A 21,432-nucleotide genomic window follows, 5' to 3' on the forward strand; every position below is an offset into this window, starting at 1 on the left:
ATAAGCCAGGGGTTAACATATTTACAAAAGGATCACATCCATGAGAGATGCTAAAATGCTTTTCTTTGCTACCAAATATTCTCACTTGTGGCTAATAGTAGTGAATATTAGTAAAGTGTGATAACTTGGCTGACTGGAAACACCTCCTCTGGACACTTCTATCACTTCGATCGCGTCTATCTCCATCTTTTGGTAAAGTAATTGCTATTTCAGGTGTTTCCTAACATTTTGTGTGGCTTTTATAGTTTGGTCCAGCCAAACATTAGTTGTTAAAATCTCTTTTAAAAGCTTTAAAATGTTTATAAAAGCTCTAGTGCTACACTGTGTTCACCAGCTGGTCAACTTTGTCTCTCGGCCATTTGGTGTTGGACAGGTATAGTAGTGTCTTAAGAAGAAGCTTCTTGCTGCATCTGAAAACAATGCTGATAAGAGCGGTGAGAGTGAAGCTATACAGTAAAAGTGTAGGCCATAAAACCAAAACAATGAGCTGAAAGACACTATCACGCTCCATAAAGCTGAAGGGGCCTCTCTGTGGGTTTGTCACTAGGAGTGAACGCTTCCATAAACAGTGTATGTCATCACTTAATCAATTATTGATATCATAGAACTGATTGTAGTGGCTTTAAACACTGCTGTTTTTGGATGTAAGTCAGCAATAGTCAGAACACACATCAGAGCGGCCTAATATCTTTAGTCACAATCTTGTCGAGAAATCATGGCGAAACCATTCATTCTAAACTTGCTGCTGAGTTGACATAAACCTCCCTCTCAGGCTTTTCCTTGGGATTTGAAGTGTCAATCGTCGGACAGAGAGCTGATTCATGAATATTGATGGCGCTGGGTTATGTATTTGAGTTTTCAAAAAATCTTGTAAAGACTTGCAAAGCCTGATGTTTCCCAAATCTGTGCACTTTTGGGGATTTGACAAATCTTTGGGAACCATGCTTAATGATGATCGTATTGAAGGCTGAAGCCATTTATAGTAGTAAGATGTTTGGTCAGAGTCGATGACTAAGATATTTTTTTTCTACACAATAAACCCACGAACAACAGTCCTCTGTCAGACTAAAATGAAATTAAGAAAACTTACCTTAAACATGCCTGCTTGTCCTCAGGAGGTAGTTTCACTCACTTCACACATCACTCTTAACACAACACATTAACTACAGCTCAAGTTCATTGCTGAGTGCAGAGCAGAATCCCCTGTCTCCCTACGCATAAAATTTTAATTGAATGTGTGCCTTTGATTTTATTAAACTACCCAAGTATTATACCAGTGATCATATTAAGTTGTTGTCAGCTGTACATGATCAAGAGGGAGTCTGTTAAGTGCATAAAGAAGTTAATATGTCCTTTGTCCACAGCTTTTCAATCAGACACAGATGAGTGCAAACTCAGATGACCTTTGTCTGCCACTCTCTGCTCCTTAGCAAAGAAGAATTTTTTCTGGTTGTAGACATTGGCTTGCCGTGACTCGGCCCTGTGATGATATCAGATGAGTGGATATGTCTCATCTTTGCAAGTCAGAGTTAGTTATTGTTTATTCAACTGTGTAATCAGCAGAGAAAAGGTCACTTCAAACATGTTCCAGCTGTGTATGCGGCCCTCCACGTCTAATTCTGTTATGATTAGGCTTGAAATCACCTGCAGTTTTTCCACTGAATGGATAGTCCACAGTAAATTTACCTTTCAGCCAAGTTGTACTTAATTCTTCTTCTTTGTGCTTTATTAATTTCACACTTTTCCAGGTGGGTTACTTTTATCTCCTACTTCTACTTTGGCTGCAAATGTAATCTATTTAACTTTGGAACCTTTGTTCTAACCCAGTATAATTACATTAATTACAAAGCCTTCTTTTAGACACCTGCTGCTCATTTTTTGTTTTTTCCTCTCCACCTTGAGTGCAGACCTGTTGAAGTATGTTATAGAGTGTATAAATGATGGTTGTTCATACAGCCTGCTGATGTAGTTGGGCTGAAGCTTGATTAAGTGGTCGATGTGAAATGTTAAAATTATTACGTTTCAGAAATGACCAAGCCCTTCGGTGATCTCTGGAGCATTATTGACTGCTTGTGGCTAAGATGAATATTGCCTGATACATCAGTTCTGCAATAAATCCAACCTTCATAAAGGTTACAATGATCAGTCTTTGTTAAAACTGTATTAAAGAGGCGCTGATTCAACTGTATGATAACTGTGGAGGCTGCAATTTGTATTGCAGTTGAACTGCATTGTGTTACTTGACAGGCGTTCCTATTATTTTGTCCACCCCATTCAAATCATTGATCATAGGCTAAACAGCAGACACACTTCTTTGTATAATGCTGTACAGTTCAACAACACCACAAATTGCAGCCTCCAAAATGATCACACATTTGAATCAGCACCTCTTGAAAACAGTTTCAACAAAAGCTGAACATCATAACCTCCATGAAGGGATCATTTATTGAAGGATGTTGGTGTTGGTTTTAGCTAGGTGTTGTTGTGTAGTGTGTCATTTCAGCTCTTTCCTAACAGTTTTTATTTATTGTGTCTGTTTATCAGCAATGCTGATAATTGACATCTGTGCTGTTAAGAGGTCATGGAATTGGTTTATAATCTTATTCAAATGAAATATCCTCCAAAATGAAACGCAATTACAGTGAGCAATCCTAAAAAAAGGAAGGAAGTTGGACTTACTGTCTGAATGTCGTTTATTATGGCTTCAATATATTTAGAGAATGCATACAGATATACCACCCCTTCTTTATCATGAGATGGGGAATCATTAAATTCCTTTTTTAATAACCAGTGTCTTCAGTGTTGCTGTGGTAGAATTACTTTTTTTTTCTGAGTGGAGTGCATTTCCTGCATCTACTTTCTTTATAATTGGCTCAGCTAAGCCTCATACAGTACAAGACAGGCATCAGTTATTCTGATTATAATGCAAAAATACAACAAATACATTATTGTATACAGAATGCATATAAATCATTTCTTAGTATAACATGTTGTCTCATCATTCTTTAATGCTCCTCTGGCAAACTGATTTAATTTTGTAGTAGACTTACACAGTGTAGCATCTCTGAAAAGCTGCTGCAGTGACTGGAGTTTTAAGTCTCTGCTGTGCCTTTATGAAACAACCAGCACTTGTTTTGAACGCCTTTGCTGCCTTAAACAATATTTTTTGCAATGTTCCTGAAAATACCGTAAAACACATGCAAGAGTTCAAAGCTTTTATGTTTTCGAGCTTTTATCATACAGATCAAATATTTACATTAAATAGCACTCACGCTTTTAGAACAAAAATATATTCCACTCACTAAAAGCTGCTCCTGAAGTGTATGGATTTATTAAGAACAATACTGTGCTGTTGTAGGCACTCTAGATTAATGGAGAGATCAAAAAAAAAAAAAAATTTAAATACATGAGCTGTCTTAACAGGTTCTCAGATTGAATGATCATTGCCCACAAGTGCAGGCCTGGTTGTGAAAAACAGCAGCTACCACTGTATATAATTCTTTATCTCCTTTTTGCTTTCACTCACAATCGGAACCCGTTGCTATTTTCCCCCTCTCTTACTTCAGCTGCCATCCTTGATGACCCTATGGAGTGCAGCAGAGGAGAGCGTCTCGCCATCACGCTGGCCAAAGACAGCATCAACAGGAACACAAACCGCTCCACCACTGGCAAGCTGGAGGTGGACATCTTTGAACTGCTAAGAGACAGTGAATATGAGATGGGGGAAACAAGTAAGTAACGCAGGGAAGAAATATGAAAAATGTAGTGTTTATTTGTGTGTTTGTTCATTTGTGTGTAAGCCTTTTGGTCAGTCTGCGTGTGCCTGTCGAGGCAGAAAAAGATGGATAAAGCAATAAATGTGAGGCGCTGCTGGGTCCAGTCAATCAATTGCAGCGCCAAAAAGTGTCTGTCATTTTGAAATCAGCAAGCCTGTCATTTCAATTCAGGCCTACTCTTCCCCCAAGTACAGAGATAAGTCTGTCTGGTTTAACAATATTTTGGACAAACAGAAGCAAACAAATTATTGAAAATAGATGACAGACTGGTGTGGTGCAGAAATGCGAAATGAGCTGTCAGTTTTTGATAGCTGCAGGAGTCAAAAGGTGTTTTTATGTCTGTTTGCTAGGTTGCATTTTGTCTGTATTTTATATCTTATCAACTTTCATTTGACTGTGGTAGGGCAACGCAAAACAAATTCATCAAGAGATGACCTTCATCATAAAGGCTTATGGACTTTTTTTAAATGCCCCATGATGAGAATGTCCAGTACTTTGTCACACACGTGGCGAAGGGTGACTCCATTAACACTAGCTAGTGTACCTGTTTTACATCAATTGTATCAATGTTTTTACCTCACAACTATCCAGACCACCAGTGACTCAGCGCCTCACACCGTGGTATTTATTGGTTAGAATTTTTCTTTTTTTAAGATTTTAATGAAAACTATCTTAAATCAATACGGCACAGTATGTGTCTGCAGAAAACGACCAACATAAACTGCTATGACAAGAAGTGTGAGGATTGATTTTCAATACTACACATTCACACTTTCACAAACCTTAAAGCTTCAGTGGCGCCGCTTAATCCACGGAAACACCGCTTCACTTACCACAACAACAAGAAACTGTATTACTTTCTCTGCCTGGTTTACTGCAAACCCTTCCTAAATGTGGTTCCTCCTGTGTGCATCTATGTGCGTATGTTTCTGTGTGAGTGTGTGTTGGTGTGTGCATGCTGGCTTGTGTGTATTCTGTGCTGTGTAAATGTTTTGTGTGTGTGAAGGTGTGAGTGTGTGTGTAATTAGAGGCAGGAATTGGATTAGGGACGGATCAGTGGCTGCAGTTAGATGGAAATATCACAGAGGGAGTGCCACCTGCCCAGAAAAGTCACACACCCACCTTTCAAACACCCACTCCCACCAGTGTAGTATGCAGTTCCTAAATGGATACATCCTTTGACTGGCTGCAGCTTTTAAAGGCAGAAAAGAGCAGTCCAAGTCCAGGTCACAAACATTCTTCCACAGTTAGTATGTTACATATGAAGCCACATTACACATATATGTTGTTTTTTTAAGTGCTGCCATGTGTGTAACCTGAGGAAAGAAAGAAAGAAATAGATCTGAAAGGAAACTAGAAGTATTTTTCAGCTTCAAAGCACTTTGATCTGGAGCTGGAGGAGTTTGTTTTGTGGTAGTGTGCATGTGTGTGTTTTTGCGTACATATGCATGTTGTGCGGCTGTCATTTATTATGTGTCTGGTTCTACTGGATACCATATTTTTTGCTGCATATCTGTTCATCTTTTCTTCCTCTTGTAATTTGCAAACTTGTCAAATATTCCTCAGCTCTAACTCATCACAGCTCTAATCACTCTAAGGTTCCAATAGCTTGTATTGATCAGTGAAAATTTATGTTAAGCCATGAAAATGGACTTCAGTGAGCCTAGTGACCTTTTCACCATAAGTCTACCCTAGTGAGCAGCACAGTACTGTTCTGACAATTCATGGCACTAATGCACACCTTGACACTGACGCCAGTGTCCGGAGGGGCGGGGGGACAAAGAGTATTCTGTGGTGAGGACATACAGTTTATATGCATACTCTCTCTCTCTCTCTCTCACACACACACACACACACACAATGCTAGCTATGTAAAAAAGGAGCAAATGAAAGTGTCACAGGGGCCAAGAGCATGTTGGCTAGCAGTCAAATCATTCAGCTTTATAATTTGGTGAACGCATGCAGCCAGGTGAAAGTGTGTGTGTGTGTGTGTGTGTGTGTGTGTGTGTGTGTGTGTGTGTGTGTGTGTGTGTGTGTGTGTGTGTGTGTGTGTGTGTGTGTGTGTGTGTGTGTGTGCGTGTGTGTGTGTGCGCGCATGTACTCCAAATGAGCTCATACATGTGTATGTGGGTGTTTGTGAAAGGTGTCCGTGTGTTCATGTCTTACAGCCCCCATGAGTGACTAAGGGATTACTTATTAATCATTCGATTCACTGCCTCTGGATTGACCGCATGGGTCAGAAAACAGTTCCCCTTTGCCTCTTTCACACATGTAGCTGGTTAATGCCCTGCATTTGCCCCACTAATAATAACACTTGTGCCTGCCTCACATCATTAACTGTAGAGGTTTAATTAGAAGCCAAGGATTATAAAATCTCAAGAAATGGCATTCTGTTTTCTAGTATGGCAGATTAAAGCATATGGCCTGTGTACATGGGAGAAGAGTGAACTCATATTTTCTAAAATATGTCTAACGATATGTTTTCATCCCCAAAAGGTAAAGCCTTTAAATCAGTCCTCATAAATGTAGGATGTGGAAAACATGATGGGATGTGTCTGTCACTTTTGGGGATATTATGGCATTCATGTGTAAATGTTCAAATACCAGATTTTATGTTTTGAGCCTCTAGATATCACTGCCTGTCACTATTTCTGGCTCTCTGCCTTTCTCACTGTCTAACATATGAGTATCAGTCTCTCCCTCAAACTATTAAACTCTCAGGGGCAGAGTCTATAGGATTTTTCTTGATTTTTTTTGTATGTGCATCACATTCAGCTTATTAAACGTGGAGAAATGCATTTGGCCTCGCACACGTTTCACCAACACATGTAGGTTCAGGTTCCCCTGAGACAGTAGAAGCGCTGGCTCAGGCTGCTATCTGTTTAGAGGTTGAGATAGTCAGCATGTGCATCCATTAACATCTGACTGAGGAGGGCCTTTTCTAAAAGCCTTGCCTCAGATTCTTAAAGATATCCTGTACTTTACTTTCCTGGATAGCACCGACTGATTTGCTTTGTCTCTTTGCTGTCTCCATTCACTTCTCACACCCTTAATCCCTATTTCCCTTCCCCACCCCCTCTTTGTTTTCTCTCAGTGTGCCAGATCATGTCTAAAGGAGTGGTGGCGGTGCTTGGCCCCTCTGCCAGTCCGGCCTCCAACTCCATCATCAGCAATATCTGTGGAGAGAAGGAGGTGAGTTTATGCACCCATGGCCGCGAGCCCGTGTTAGGCAGCCCGCTCGCAGTACCACCAGAAATGCAGAGTTTGGAACAATGATGCTCATTATCGGCTGTGTGGTTGTTTTTAAAGGAGATTGAGGGGGAACGAAATCCAACTTGTTAGTGAAAATGATGAAATACCTCAACAGTGTCATAACTCTCCATTCCAGTCCCACTCAAATCAAAGCACCGCTGGGCATTTTATTTCCTCCATTCCCCTCATTAGCTTGGAGCGGTTTGGCCCACTGAGGCTGGCTAGCCGCTGTTTTGACATTCTTGCAGAAACAAATACAAACAAAAGTATATGTTTTGTTGTTTTGCCCCAAATTACGTGGGTGGAGAGCAGCCAGGCTCTTGCTGTCGCTGCAGTATGTCTGGTGTTTGAAATCAGGATATTCACCTAGGAGATGATATGACAGATGAAAGTATTACTGATATTATTTTGATAAAACAAGTCAACAGCCACATTTTCTTATCTGAACAGCAACGAAAAACATGGTTTTTCACAATTTAAACATGACTGAGTGGATTTAGCTTTAGAGCCTGACTGCATGCAAACAGATCCCAGTTGGATGCTAATTGGCTTGTCTGAACTCTGACATGGTGTGTTTTGCTGTCTGATGTGTGGAGACAGAACGCCTTTGAATTATACAAAACCATAAACTTGATCCAAATCAATTACAAATACGAAAAGTAATGTATATTCACGGATTTTATCTGTGATGGTTTCACTCTCACGCTTTGTTGCATTTACTAAATTTTATATTATTTTTTTGTTTTACTCTATTTGCAGAACACTGTTTAGATTATTAATAGCATCTATATTATCTACTGTGTGCTAACTACACATTTTAGAATCTACATGTCAGCTTTCTTTCACTTCATCAATCACTTGGGTTTCACTAGTGTGTTCCGGTGTGCTCCCTGCCATAATTGGATTTGGTACACACAGAAGCCGCCTTTTAAACTCCATGAATTTGATCAGCATGACTATTAAAAGACATCCCATTACCATCCCATTCTCTATAATGTCCTCGGGTTCTGTACAGCCCGGCTTTCTAATGAGACACCAGTCTGTTACAGTGGTAGACATACCAGGACTCCCTGCTGTTAAAAATCTCTGGTGGCATTGACTGGTGGGGTGGACTGCTTTGAAAAACTGACTCTGATAAAACCATTGTATGAATATTAAAGATCCCATAAAGTGAAAAAATGACATTTTTGAGTTGTTAACTGACACATACAGTATAGTCGTAAAAAGATTCCCCACACTGTCTCAAATTTAATCTCTATGTATCCCTTCTCATTGTTTTTGTGAATGAGTCGGTCAGTACTTTGGATGACCAGAATTTCCATGTTTTTCACAGAAAGTAGGATTATAAAATCTGCTGTCATCACTTTGAAATTTGTCCTTTTCTCCACTGACACTTATTTAAGCAGTAATTTCCATCAGGTTTTGGCCAGTACCGTGATCACTGCTGTAATCTGAATTCCACACGGTATTTATGTGAACACCTAATAATTCAGTTCTACTACAGTAGTATTGAATCATTACAGTGCCTGGAGAAAATATGCAGTGTGTTACCACATATGACAGCTTCACAGAAACATTTGCACAGGGCTTTTGATATGCCAGTTGGGTGTCCAATGAAATACCACATCCATATATCACCCTTGGGGACTGGCTTCTCCAAGCTGCTCGAGATGGGCTTGATAGGGCTATGCAACGCTATCCCTGTACTTGTTCTTCGTTTCTAAAACACTGAATTTAGGCTTTTTCAGTTGTATTTTACCTAGGCGATGTTCACCTCCAGCTAATGTTTTCTTATAATTCAAATTTTTCAGAGCAACATAGAGTCGGATAGAACAACAACTGCTACACGGCACTGAGCAAGTATTTGAGCCCATACGTAGTTCATGCTTGTGGTTCTGTTAAAAGTCTTTGAGATTGTAAAATGGTTTGAAGTGTTCCCTCTCTGACATGATTGAGCGGGAAATGCCTAGTTTGATGTGCCCTGACATGTTTCTCGCCTTAAGATCAAGAGGAACTTGATTTTTGAGTTCAGAAAGTAGCCACAGTGCTTGTTCTTTCACCACCAGTTAAAGTTGAGGAGACAAAGACATCAAATGTTTGAGTCTCTGAAAGTGAAGAGAGCGTGTAGTGATGCTGGCAGTGTTGTTAGAAATCTGACAATTAAATCCACTCCAAACATATGTTAATGCTCCTAATGTTAGTTTTGAAGATTTGCAGCTTTTTATATGAAAAGAGAGTTGGTGGAGTTTACCCCAAAATTCATAATCGCATTATTAGATGCTACTTTGTGTCCACCCCCAGTGCAGGATGAGGAAATTACTTAGTCAGTTTACAGGAAGCAATGAGAGGGACTTTATATAGAAATACACACAAAAACATTTTTGGCCACGCAATTGTCATGACAATAGACAACAGATTAATACACCCAGGGGAAAAACCTGTTCCTTGGGAGTGCTTTGATCCTCTAATCTCTGTGTTATATAAAATGCATTTATAACTATTTTTAGGTTGTCCAACAGTTAATGGGATAATCAAGCTCAATGGCTCTCATTTGTGGTCATCAGGACGCTGCTGCTGGTTTTTTATTCAAGTCATCAAAGACGACTTCATGTCTGGAGTGCACTGCTGGAAAACCAGAAAACCAGCAGTTGCAGCAGTGTGGCTCCTGAGGATCAGGATTAAAACCCATGGTCTTAACTCAGTGGTCCTTCCCGGATGCTATCAAGACCCAAGAGTGTGCCCATTTTTATTCCAACCAAACAAGCTGATTTCACTGATTAGGTCGCCCATCTCAGGCTTGAGGTGTGCAAATCAGCGAAGTTAGCTACTGCAGTGTGTGTGTGCGTGTGTGTGCGTGCGTGTGCGCGCGTGTGTGTGCGCGTGTGTTCTCCGTCTAGCGGAGAAGGTCACATTGCTCTTGTCATGATTACTCTGAAGGGGATGACTGGCTAATGGTCTTCGTCAGCATGGCCTTATATTAGTAGAGGGATGCTGTAACTAACAACAGAGTATTATCACAATACATCAGATCCTGTAATACAGCATGTAAACACAATTATCTGTGGAAACCGTTGTGTAAGGGGGAAAAAAAACATACCAGAGAAAAGCGAAGCAGTTTTTCAAAAGCTGATATTAATCATATAGTCTTTTCAGTATTTGCTTTATACTTTGGCAAATCATGGTGAGTTAGTTGTGGTGAAATTTTTACTTTACCAATCATGGACATCTCAGATTCTGACAAGATTAAGAACAAAGACAACCTATGCAATTATGACTAATCACAGGAGGAGCGTGAACAGGGCTTAAGTAACTCCGACCTTTTCAGCTCTGAGCACATTAAAGGTCCATCACAGTGGGAAATTGTACTGTAAGAAAATGCTTTCCTGCTGAGTGAGAGGGTTGAGCTGAAGCCAAAGTCATATAATAGCAAGATGGCAAAGTTTTCCTTGATGAGATGAGCAGCACGAATCTTGCAGTACTTTTAGCCAGGCTCATCATGCAGCGCAGCAGAGAAACCAACAATCCTTTGGGAAATAATGTAAAGCTTTATTCTATACTTAGCAGCCAGTCTGCAGAGCACCTTTGAGGACTGCTCAGCAGGAGATGGGTAGATTGGCTGGTGGATGCAAGCTGGTGTTCATGTCTAATATTACCTTTCTACTCAGACATCTCACCGCCCCCCAAAAAAAAGCCTCGCTATGATTAGTAACTTTATGAGCAAAAACAGATATGCATTTTTGCAGCAGAGCTACTTTGTAGAGCAACAGTAGATGTTTTTCTTCACTGGATGTGACGAAAATAGGTCTTTTATTAGATGACTCACAAAAGCAAATAACAGCTAAGCATAGTGAACTGCTGTCTATGTCCCTTATTCACATGTTTAACGGAACCTACAATTCTTGGTGTCATTGTATCAGTAGTTTATCATTTGTATTAAATTGTAGTAGTAAGTGTAGTATGTGTCGTAGTCTAGTAAGAGCTGATTGAAAATGTACTGTAATGTACAGAATATTTGTCCCATCCCTAACTAATATCAACAGGTGGTTGTTGTCTGTGATACTTTGTCTATAAAATGTGAAATCACGTCACCCTGAACCATGGGTGCTGGAGACAAGTGTGTGTGTCTGCACCTGCGTACATGACTATAACCACCTAATCCCTCACTGGGAATGTAAGGCCACAGATGCTGGCGCTCTGGCAGCTGGTTGCCTGGGACACTGGCAGCAATATTGCTGCTGACAGACCCCACAAGGTGATCAGCACATCATCCACCCGTCCCTATCAATCAATCCCCGGGTTCCCACTGCTGCTGCCGAGGCTACTCCCATTGGGGTGACAGAGGACCGGGACTGAGCCCATCTGGGTTTCACGCTAATAGTGACTGATAGAAAAACAGCTACCGCGGAGGGGTTGACTGTGTGCATCATGTTGGCAGTTTGTTTCCATCTTATGCGGCATGGCAAGTAAACCATGGGGTCAGGATTTGGAGGAAGGGCAGATTAATATCGACTAATGAGAAAAATTAACTGGGGTTTCGGATAAGAGTCTCCAGCTGACTTACAGGTGCTTATCTGCTGCATGCGGCAGCCAACCAGAATAACTGGAGCATGCGGTACAGTTTTCCTGTTGTTGCTTTGTTTCCTGTTAATCTCAAGGATAAGAAATCTGACTCTTTTTTAAAAGTGGTGACTCAGATATGAATGGATAGACTCAAGGACTTTTCATTCCCCATTCAGCTTTGCACAAGACTCCATTTACATTCCCCAACTTGCACTGTTATTTTCATACACAGCCTTGGACTAAGGTCATTTTGACATTAGCCATAGGAAGCTTCCAAACTAAATAGAGTAAATGTCAGTTTCATGTGCCAAATCATCTGAATCTAAATTCAGTTTTTATACCGCTTCTTTTAGCCACCTCCAACTCAGTTTAAATGATCTTAGTGCTTCAGTTTTTATCCCAAACCTCCTTTCCTCTACCATAAAGGATGAAATATGCAATTTCCCTGTGTCTGCTAAAGACAGGAAACATATTCCTCTATGATTCAAACATGTGTCAGAAGTATTCATGAATATTAATGTCCAGTCTGATGTCCAGGGGTTGCCTTGGGCTTGCAAAACCATCTGGTTGTAGAAGTACAGAGAGATTACACCACTTCATTTTGGTTGGGTGGTGCTCAGGTTGGATTTAGAGGTGAACCTGAGGTCCGCTGGGCAAACAAAGAGCACACAGGATTAAGGTTGGGGGTCACCAGTGTAGCTCATGCCCTGAAGACAGGTAATAATGAGAGATTTGTGCTTTCAAACACGCACAGACACATACACAAAGAAACTCACAAACACAATTCTGATTCACTTTATACAACCTCCCAGCAAATGCTTTAAATAATCTGAAAATTGCTTTCAGCTTTAGAATCATTTATGTGCAGATGTTCAAGTACTAGATTATTTTTTGCTTTTAAGGTTCTCTGTGTCTTTCTCTCCCCCTCACTCTGTCACAGACGCTCTGCCCATCTCATTTTCTGCCTCTTTCTCTCCTTTCTCATGTGACATAGTGTTTTGTTGAGTCGTGAGCACTGGTGTTGAGGTAACGCTGAAAACCTCATTCAGTCCCAGTAAAAATGAGTCTGTTCCTTTCCTTTCTGAGTCTGAATTTAATTCCAAGATAGTTTGGAGTCAAACTTATTTCTCGAGACTACTTTATTATAGTCAAATGAACTCTGCAGGATTCCTTCACAAGGCCAGACAGGACCAATTGTTTAACAGGTTCACACACAAAGTGAACAGACAAAGCTTAGGCACAGTTGATTGCTCGTGAATGGATGTTGAACAAATCTGAAAACCTTTGTCCATGCTTTCAGAGAGAAAGATTTTGCAGGTCCAGTGCTTCATTTGTGTCATCATTGTGAAGCTTCTGCAAGAAACTCCCTCCCTGATCGGAGCGTGTGTTCATTTATTTGTCCATTCACGTGTTCAGATACACATCCTGCTGTGTTGTGTTCAGTGTGTGTAAAGCTGTCCAAACTGATTTAAATGGGCGAGTGGTCCAGCAGCTCAGTGCTGCACACAGTGTGGAATTGCTTTTTGTGACATGATAAGCCAGCTAGCCAACCCAACAAATCCTCTCTGGCCAGAGATCGTTTATACGGTAGCTATGTTCACTTTAGGCCGTCTCCTTGCCAAATGCTGCACCTCAGTTGGTCATAGCAAAGCCAGCACACCGTATCTCCTGTTTGTGTACAGGCAACTTCTGCTGCTTTGCTCTCACACATGTGGACCCTGGTATCATCCAAATATTCTACTGGCTCTGTAACACACAAAGGATAAGGGTTTATTTTTATTTTTATGACATTATGGTCACAGTTTGTCACATCTATATATTGTGATGAAATTTTAAAATAAGAAATGACTGACATTAGATAAATCCTTTGATTTCTAGATAAGTTGATAGTCATTAGTTACAAATTTCACACACTGTTGCACATCGTTGCATAATAAATTTTGTTTCCTTTAATCACAGCAGTGATTGTGTTTAAAGTTTTATCATCTTTCAGAGCTTCAGAGCAACTTTGTTTTGGTGGAGGCGATGCAATCTCCAACAATAAGAGATAAAGTAACTGTGTTTAAAATAACCTTTGATAAAGTAATAAAGTAACGCTCTGTCTACAAAAGTTCAATATTGACCTTAACTCAAGGTCTGAAGCTTTTTCTGGATTACCTTTAATTGCATTTCAAAGTCTGTCTTCACCAGTAGATATAGTTTGCTCAGTTGTCATCGCCTGACCTAAGAATTGAACTTGTCATGTGATAACAGGTGGTGGTGCATGAATTAATGACAGGAGAGTCCTTTCCCTGTCAACTGAACACATTCTTGTAGTGATTAGATTTGGTTTGTTGGGTCTTGATGAGAGGACAGAGAATTCTCCCTACACTCCAACAAAACCTGCCAGGCGCCAGCTAGATGCTCCTGTTACCTGATACTTTTTATTTTCCATGCTGAAAATGCCGCCCAGCCTATTTTAATTTCAGAAACCAACAGACGATCTTGACACAGATTCACTGAACTACCTTTATTCTCCTGTCATTATTTTGAACATCTCTGTCCTTTGCTGCTTAGACTTAAGCTCTCCTCTTACTCATTGCTCCATTTCTCCTTTATTTTTCTTCTTTCCTTTCATTCTACCAAAGTTTAAACCAATTTTCACCTCTCCGCCTCTGTCCCTCCTCTAATGTCTGCTATTACTGCCCTTACACAAGCCTCAGCTCTTGTCACTTTCTTGTCGTTATTCTCACCTTTTTCTTCCTTTTACTCTCATGTCTTGTCTTGTTTCTTATTTTCTCATTTTACCTCCTCTACCTGTCTCTTTTCTGCCATTTCCCTTCTACCTCAGACACCATCTATAAAGAACTACCAGGTCAACATTTTAACATTCTTAACAAAACTAATAGAGAGAGGGGGAAATAGTATTCAAAACCCAGTTTCCTCTCTTTCTGCTTCCCCTTAATCACCTTCCATCACTGTCACACTGACTCTATGAGTGCATAGTGGTATTAGTTCTGCTGTGTTGGTCTTGTTCTGCTCAGGGGGTCAGCTTATGGTTCATCTCTTCACTGTAATTAGGCTTTAAAATCACTATATGTAAACTCAAACGCTCTCCAGCCAAAAGCAACATTGTTTTGGCAGCAAGTGGCACATTATTGGTCAGAACCAGTAATCATATCTGATTAAGCGGAGCTGATCTGCATTTTTCTCAGTGCAGTACGACCAGCTGGTGGAAGAGCCACATCACTGTGATGTGTGTAATATGAATTCGAAAAAAGTTAAGCCGCAGCTTTCTTATTCATCACAGTGCAGGGATAGTAAGGTGCCTGTTGAATCTCAATAAGATTTCTGCATTTCTTAGACACTCGCAGCTTAGTATTCTCTTATCGTCACTCAGAAGGAAAAAAAAAACGAAACAATTGTCCTTTTCTTACTATATCAGGTCATTCCACGGCTGAATGCTGTTCACGTTCCAGCACTCAAATTTCCATCCATTTAACTTGTTTTAGGCTCTCCACTCGATGTTTGTTATGATCATTAGGATTCATTAGAATCTCAAGAAATCAAACTTATCCTTTTAGACTTTCTAAAAGGCAGATCAAGAAATGGAAGAATGGAACTCTACAGAACTCTACAAAGATGTCCTCTGTTAAGGTTCAGTTGCAATTTTAGTTTGGTGTATTTCTGTCCGTCTGTCTGTGTCCACGTGGTGGAATCAAATCTTAGACTCAGGAATGAAAGTTAAAAAAATGGTTTAATGGCAGGTGCTCAACTGAAGAAGTCTCAGAAGTAGAGCTGCATCATATCTCACACGTTTATTTCCCTTTTTGGACTTCTAAAGAGCTTTACTGTTAGCCTCAAACTACAGTTTATAAACTGATAGTGCTACTTAATGACAGGAGAGAAGACAGTCTATGGCTGTTCCCTTTAGTGTCATTTTAACATTCTCAACAGTGTCAATGTAATTGATGATTTTATTACGCTAATTATTCCAGCGCACCATCTGAGAATTAAAGGAATTAAAGGAGCGGAGTGCACTGATTGTGTTGAGGCTAGCAAACTGAAGTGTGTTCAAAGCATGCTGTGTGTACATGAACTTAAATAGCAGATGCTTTGGGATACCTTGTCCATAAGTTTCACAGGAGACTTAGCACTTCATTGGTTGCCACTAATGCCAGTTAAAAGACGTGTCTTAGATTCGTATTTAGAACCAACAAGTTATCTGCCACTCGATGGCTTGTTAGCAGGTGTTCAGCAATAATTCAAGACAAGCTAAGAGGATAAAGTTAGCCTCACCATTACTGTACAGATTTCAGATTTCAGATTTCAGTAACGCATCCCAGTGGATGGATTTTGTATATCTATAGTCCTTGGCTACAAAGTACACTCAAATGCCAAATGTTTGTTGGGTACAAATACCTAAAATTAATATGATGCTGTGCTGCATCATAGAGAGGGGTGTTTCTGTTATTTAACCTACCCTCATTGATATAAATGGGGTGGACAAAATAATACAAACACCTGCTAGCATAATACTACTGTACATGTACCAAATAAACTGATAAGTGACAGTATTTTGTGTGGTTTTCAGTAAATAATTAAAAATAAATAAATAAATAAAATTCATATTATTTTTGTAGTTATTATTTATATATATATTTGTATTGTACATTTTGAGAACACATAGAAGGTTAAATCTGAAGGTTGATCTGATCTCTTATAGACTGTCATACAGTAAATGGCAACATTAATTTAAAAATATACACATCTTTTACAGTAAATACTATTAATGTATTTACAGTATATCAAACAAAACATTTTTATCTACAAGTACTTTCTTTTATACTTGTAGCTGCTCAGACTATAATAAGCACAGTATTAGGCATAAAATGGCTCAAAACGATTTGTAATGAGTCAGTAATTTAATTGAAATGATGAATAATACATAATGACACCATACTTCATTTCTCAAAGGTTTGTGTGTGCTTGTGCATACAACTGCACAAATCTGATTTGTTTGAAGACTGTGGATGTTAAGCTGGGTGTCACTCCGTACTGGATTCCTCTGTTTAGTCTGCTTGCAAACAAAACGCAGTTGCTTCTTCTGTCTCTGCCTGATCATAATTAGAGGAGCACAGCTGTCTTGTGCACCTCCGCTGACCCTTCTCTCACAACACTATTGATCTGTCTTGTCAAGGCCTCACCAGCAGAACCGCCATGTGCATATCCAAATCCACTATCTTGTCATCAGGAAGCAGTCTCTTGATTTGATCACTGAGATGAAAGTGAGGAGAAACAGAGTGACTCCCAGGTGAGCAGCAAGCAAAATGGATTTTAATTTAGCTGTGTTCTTGTCGTCAGGGCTATGAAAAGGGACTCTGCTCCTTATTACAATGTTGTTTTTGTTTCGTCTTTGTCAGCGGTGTCAAGTAGTAGAGTTTTGTGTGGAAGGAGCCCATACTCAACTCAGCTGAGGTTGCTCAGCTTTCTGCCAGCTGCTCACTGAATTGATGCACTGCCGTTTTCTCTCTGTGAACTGAAACTCGTCAAGAACGTTTTAGTCTTTTGTCTCTACATCAACATGTTTGTGTTGTACTCATAGGCCAGGTTCTCAAAGATTTGTTGGCCAACTGTTTGCCAATTTTGTTGTGTAAAGTTGAGCTGTGCTTTGTTTGGTGGTGTAAGTCAAACATTTGGCTAGACTCCCAGAACTGGATTAAGCCCACTGTCAGATAAAAAAAGACACTTTTTCCAATCAAAACTCCCTATAAAAAAAAATTTGGATTCAACAAAACCAACATGTTTTTTATGCTCGATAAACATAGATAGACCACATTTACTGGTAAGCGTTACTTCATTTCATTGGGTAGGAGAATGCTTAAGAAAGCTCCACAGAGCAAATTAGTGGTTTCTTTTTTTTTATCCTCACTGCTTACAATGATACCAACACAACTGGTAGCCAAACACAGGAGCTTAAATCCATTTCTTTCTTTTTTTCACAAAGACATTTGCTCTGAAATAGGGCAGTGGAGTGAGGAACAGGCCTCTCTGGAGGAAAGGAACTTTTTTCTCTCTGAACTGGCTGATCAATGAGATAGAGATCTTGTGGTCAATGTTCCACTCTCCTAAAAGGCACCATGGGATCCGCAGCCCACTTCATCTTTATCACTGGCCTGCTTCTGCACTGACTGCAGGGACCTGATGCTGGTTCATTACTACCACAAATAGAGATCTGGCTGCATGGGCTGAGACTGGAATGAACTTGCGCTCGGGGGATGGCAATTGTCGGTAGCACGGCATTGACACTCGGACTCTCCCCTCTCTGGTGTTTCATCTTCCTGTTCTCTCCCACGAGATTTTTATTTGCCTTTTCTGAATGCCAACAGCTGGTCTCCCAAATCCCCCATAAACCTTTGTTTCAAAAAGGAATCAGGTAGCCATAATAGACTACCACCTGCCCTCCTCCATCTTCTGCCACCCTGCAACATCATCCTTGCCAGCTCCACTCTGGTGTTCCAGCCTTGGCATCACAGTTGCTGACTGATGGACAATGTCTCCAACAGCATCTGTTCTCCAATGCTTAGTGGCCAACATAATTCTCTGGCTTGCAATAGGCTGAACCCAGCCAGACTTCATACTCTGTGTTCTGCTGTTGGTCGGTTTTCTACAACTGATGATCTCCGAACTGATTAGCTATGTCCACTTTTTGACGGTAAACGAACTGTTCTCCGTCTGGCTTCAGTGAACCTTGTATTCGGCTCACTGAGACTGAGTGGCTGCTGTCCACTTGGCTGCACTGCTAAGTGTTTTCAAGGACAGTTCAGTCTTTCTGCCAAGCATGTGTTGTATGCTGATTGATAGCCAGGTCAACATGTGCCGATGTAAATAAGTCACTTCAAACATTACTGATGTTTGAAGTGACGTTAGGATCTCTAACGTCTAACGTCCCTATAACCGTGTCTGACATGTTCCAAGACCCATAAAACGATAATGATACTTTATTAAACAGAGTTTTGTTCTGCTGCCCCTCTGAGTCCAAGCCAACAGATGTAGTTGCTCATTATGTCTCTGCTCTCCATATGGCACTACTGCACATCCACCTCCTCTTCACCTCCCCTCACTCGGACCCCCACCCGGCAGGCTCCTGTTAGGTTCACAGTGGACAGGTAGCAGAATGACTTGGGCACTTGTCAGCTCAACAACCGAGGCAACCCAGAGCTTGTTGGACTGCACGGAAGGGAAATTAGCTTTCACCTTCACTTCAGTTCAGAGCAACGGTCTCCTCACTAATGCCTGGTCAGATTTGGAACTACCTGTCTCGAATGTAACCTTGAATTTTCCATTGAAGAGGGGTTATCAGAGGCTACTGGTAAGCTTTATACAAAGCAATGAAAAACCCCTGGCTGTTTCCAAGAAACATAAAGCAGCGCATCAGTGGCTTGGCAGTTTGAAAATGTGCTGTTTTTTTTTATTCCTTGTTTTAACAGCTAATCTGAGCAGATCAGAGTGCAATCTCAGTGTAATTAATGCAAGTATATTACAAGCACATTGTAATTAGGTTGAGGTATTTTTGCTGCCAAACAAAGGTGCCTCCTTTTCCCCACTGCTCACTGTGTGTGTGTGTGTGTGTGTGTGTGTGTGTGTGTGTGTGTGTGTGTGTGTGTGTGTGTGTGTGTGTGTGTGTGTGTGTGTGTGTGTGTGCGTCCGCGTGTGTGTGTTACTTGCGCAAAGCCTGTGTCCTGTGAGAGCTTCCTCATTAAACGCCTGTCAAACCTCTGTCTGCAGACCTGCCAGCCGTTCTGTCACACTGCAGGAAACTCACACACACACTACGCATGTATGCGGACAAGCGCACACATCCAAGCAGAGTGAGTGGACTCCGTTTCTCTGTCATACACACATACACATGGGTTGGGCTGTACGAAAAAGTACAACACTGTACCTTGTTGTCTGAGTGAGGACATCTTTTGGCTTGTCACTGCTAGTGCTCGGTATCATTTGAAATTTTTGAAAGTCTTGTGCAGATATTCTTCCTGGGCTTCAATACCAAAGCCAAAACAATACATTTCTTGATACCCTCCAGTGAGGAAGTTTATGCATGATCTTTTTTTTTTTTTTATTTATTTTACAAATAACTTTGTCCTAACACTAAGCAACTGTACTATTGCCTGAAACAATTACAGTTCACAACATTACAAGATTTTTAATTGTTTTAAGAAATTAGATTAGATTAAATTAAATTAGATTAGAAAACATCAAAATGACAAAATATCTAATTAAAGAAAAAGTAGACAAGACTTCATTCATTTGAACAGGATAATGCACTGACGCAGCAGGTTATGGTCATGGCAAAAAACACAAGGTCATCTTGCAAAAAAGCTGAAGCTGGTTAATAATTGTTAATAATTGCTAATTTTCCAGCTCTGCAGTGTTTTTGTGTCTGATAATCATTCGAACTGGACTTCCTGGATTGTATTTCATTGTCTAACTGGTACCCAAAACAACCAATGCTTCCACTTCCATTTTTTAATCGCAGGGCTGTTTTTGAACTGAGCTCCCAATAAAAACCTGATCAGGTATTCAATGGAAAGTTTGCATATTTGACAGTTTCTGATACTTGGTGCTAGATACATACAGTACTGTGGAAATGCTGTAGACACTGAAAATAAAGTGAGGATGTCTTTCAAAAATAATGCCATGAATAGTTTTTAGATAGTTATCTCTGACTCTGCCTGTATTTTTGGGTTCGTTGTCATGCAGCAGAACGAATTTGCGACTGATCAGATGTCTTCCTGATGGTACTGCATGATGTGTAAGAGTCTAAGCGAAAGTCGAAAATTCCTAAAACTATTTGATGGTGCTGTGTTTCAGTTTGCATCCAAAAAGGATTGAGGTCCAATACTTAGCTCTAGTCATTACATAATGAATACAACATAAACAACTTTTATGACTTCCTGTTCTATTAGTTAATAAGTACTGCATCTTCTAAATAATAAATGAGAGCCACAATGCTCTTCTTTAACTTGGAATGTATTTGCAGCCCACAGAGACCAAACAATAACAAAGCTAAATGCTGATGTTGTTATTGAATCCCATGAAACTGAGTGTCTAGAGAAATGAACCAATAAAGAGGAGAACATGAGACACATTGCCTTTGACAACAGACTCAAATTTCTCACTGCTAAATTCAGTGACACCGTTTAATGAGTGCCCTTCACCATTCCTCATTCTCTGTTTATATCTATTGTGTGTTTTTTATGTTTCCTCCTCTTCTTGTCCTGTAGACTGTTTTCCCCCGTCTCGGCCTCTCTGTCGTTCACTTCATTGCTCTCTTCTTCTGTCAGTCAGACTGTCAGTTTCTCTCTATCCCTCACTCCGTTCTCTCCCTTTTTCTGTCTTTCACTTACACTCTGTCTCCCTCTCCTCACCCACCCGTCATTCCCCTGACACACACACCCGTCTTTCACCACAGCACTCACCATGGTATTTAGTTCTATTTACAGTGAAGCTACCAGATTATTAAAACCGGAGAAGTTACCTTGGGCTTCATTGTTTGCCAGAGATTTTCTTCCCTTCACAATTTTCAAATGTAATTAGTTTCACTCCCACACCAATAGCGCTGCAGCCCTGAGCAGTTGCTTTTAAAAGACATTTCCATCTTCCATTTTAAGTTACAACTTGCTTACTAGTAGCTACAAGTTGTTTACACTGCTTTTGATAATTCTCTGTGTCCTAGCCAAGTAGATTTTTATCAGCATTTAACTGCTGTCTCTACTAATTATATTGCAATTCATAATCATTTGTGACAAGAATATGTTTAAACCATGAAATGGAGGGAATATTATAATTCACTTTCACCTTC

General features: G+C 40.2%; 1 protein-coding gene across 1 annotated transcript in view; it reads left to right on the forward strand.

Annotated features, from left to right (window-relative positions):
* The window catches only part of grik4 (glutamate receptor, ionotropic, kainate 4), a 132,397-nt gene that overhangs the window by 28,346 nt on the left and 82,619 nt on the right, over nt 1–21,432 (forward strand). Inside the window, exons 2-3 of the mRNA XM_041046130.1 lie at nt 3,567–3,731; nt 6,871–6,968. Of these exons, the coding sequence (XP_040902064.1) occupies nt 3,567–3,731; nt 6,871–6,968 (263 nt within the window). The remainder of the gene's footprint in view (nt 1–3,566; nt 3,732–6,870; nt 6,969–21,432) is intronic.

The sequence above is a fragment of the Toxotes jaculatrix genome, chromosome 9 (genome assembly GCF_017976425.1).
Source record: "Toxotes jaculatrix isolate fToxJac2 chromosome 9, fToxJac2.pri, whole genome shotgun sequence".
Lineage (NCBI taxonomy): Eukaryota > Metazoa > Chordata > Actinopteri > Toxotidae > Toxotes > Toxotes jaculatrix.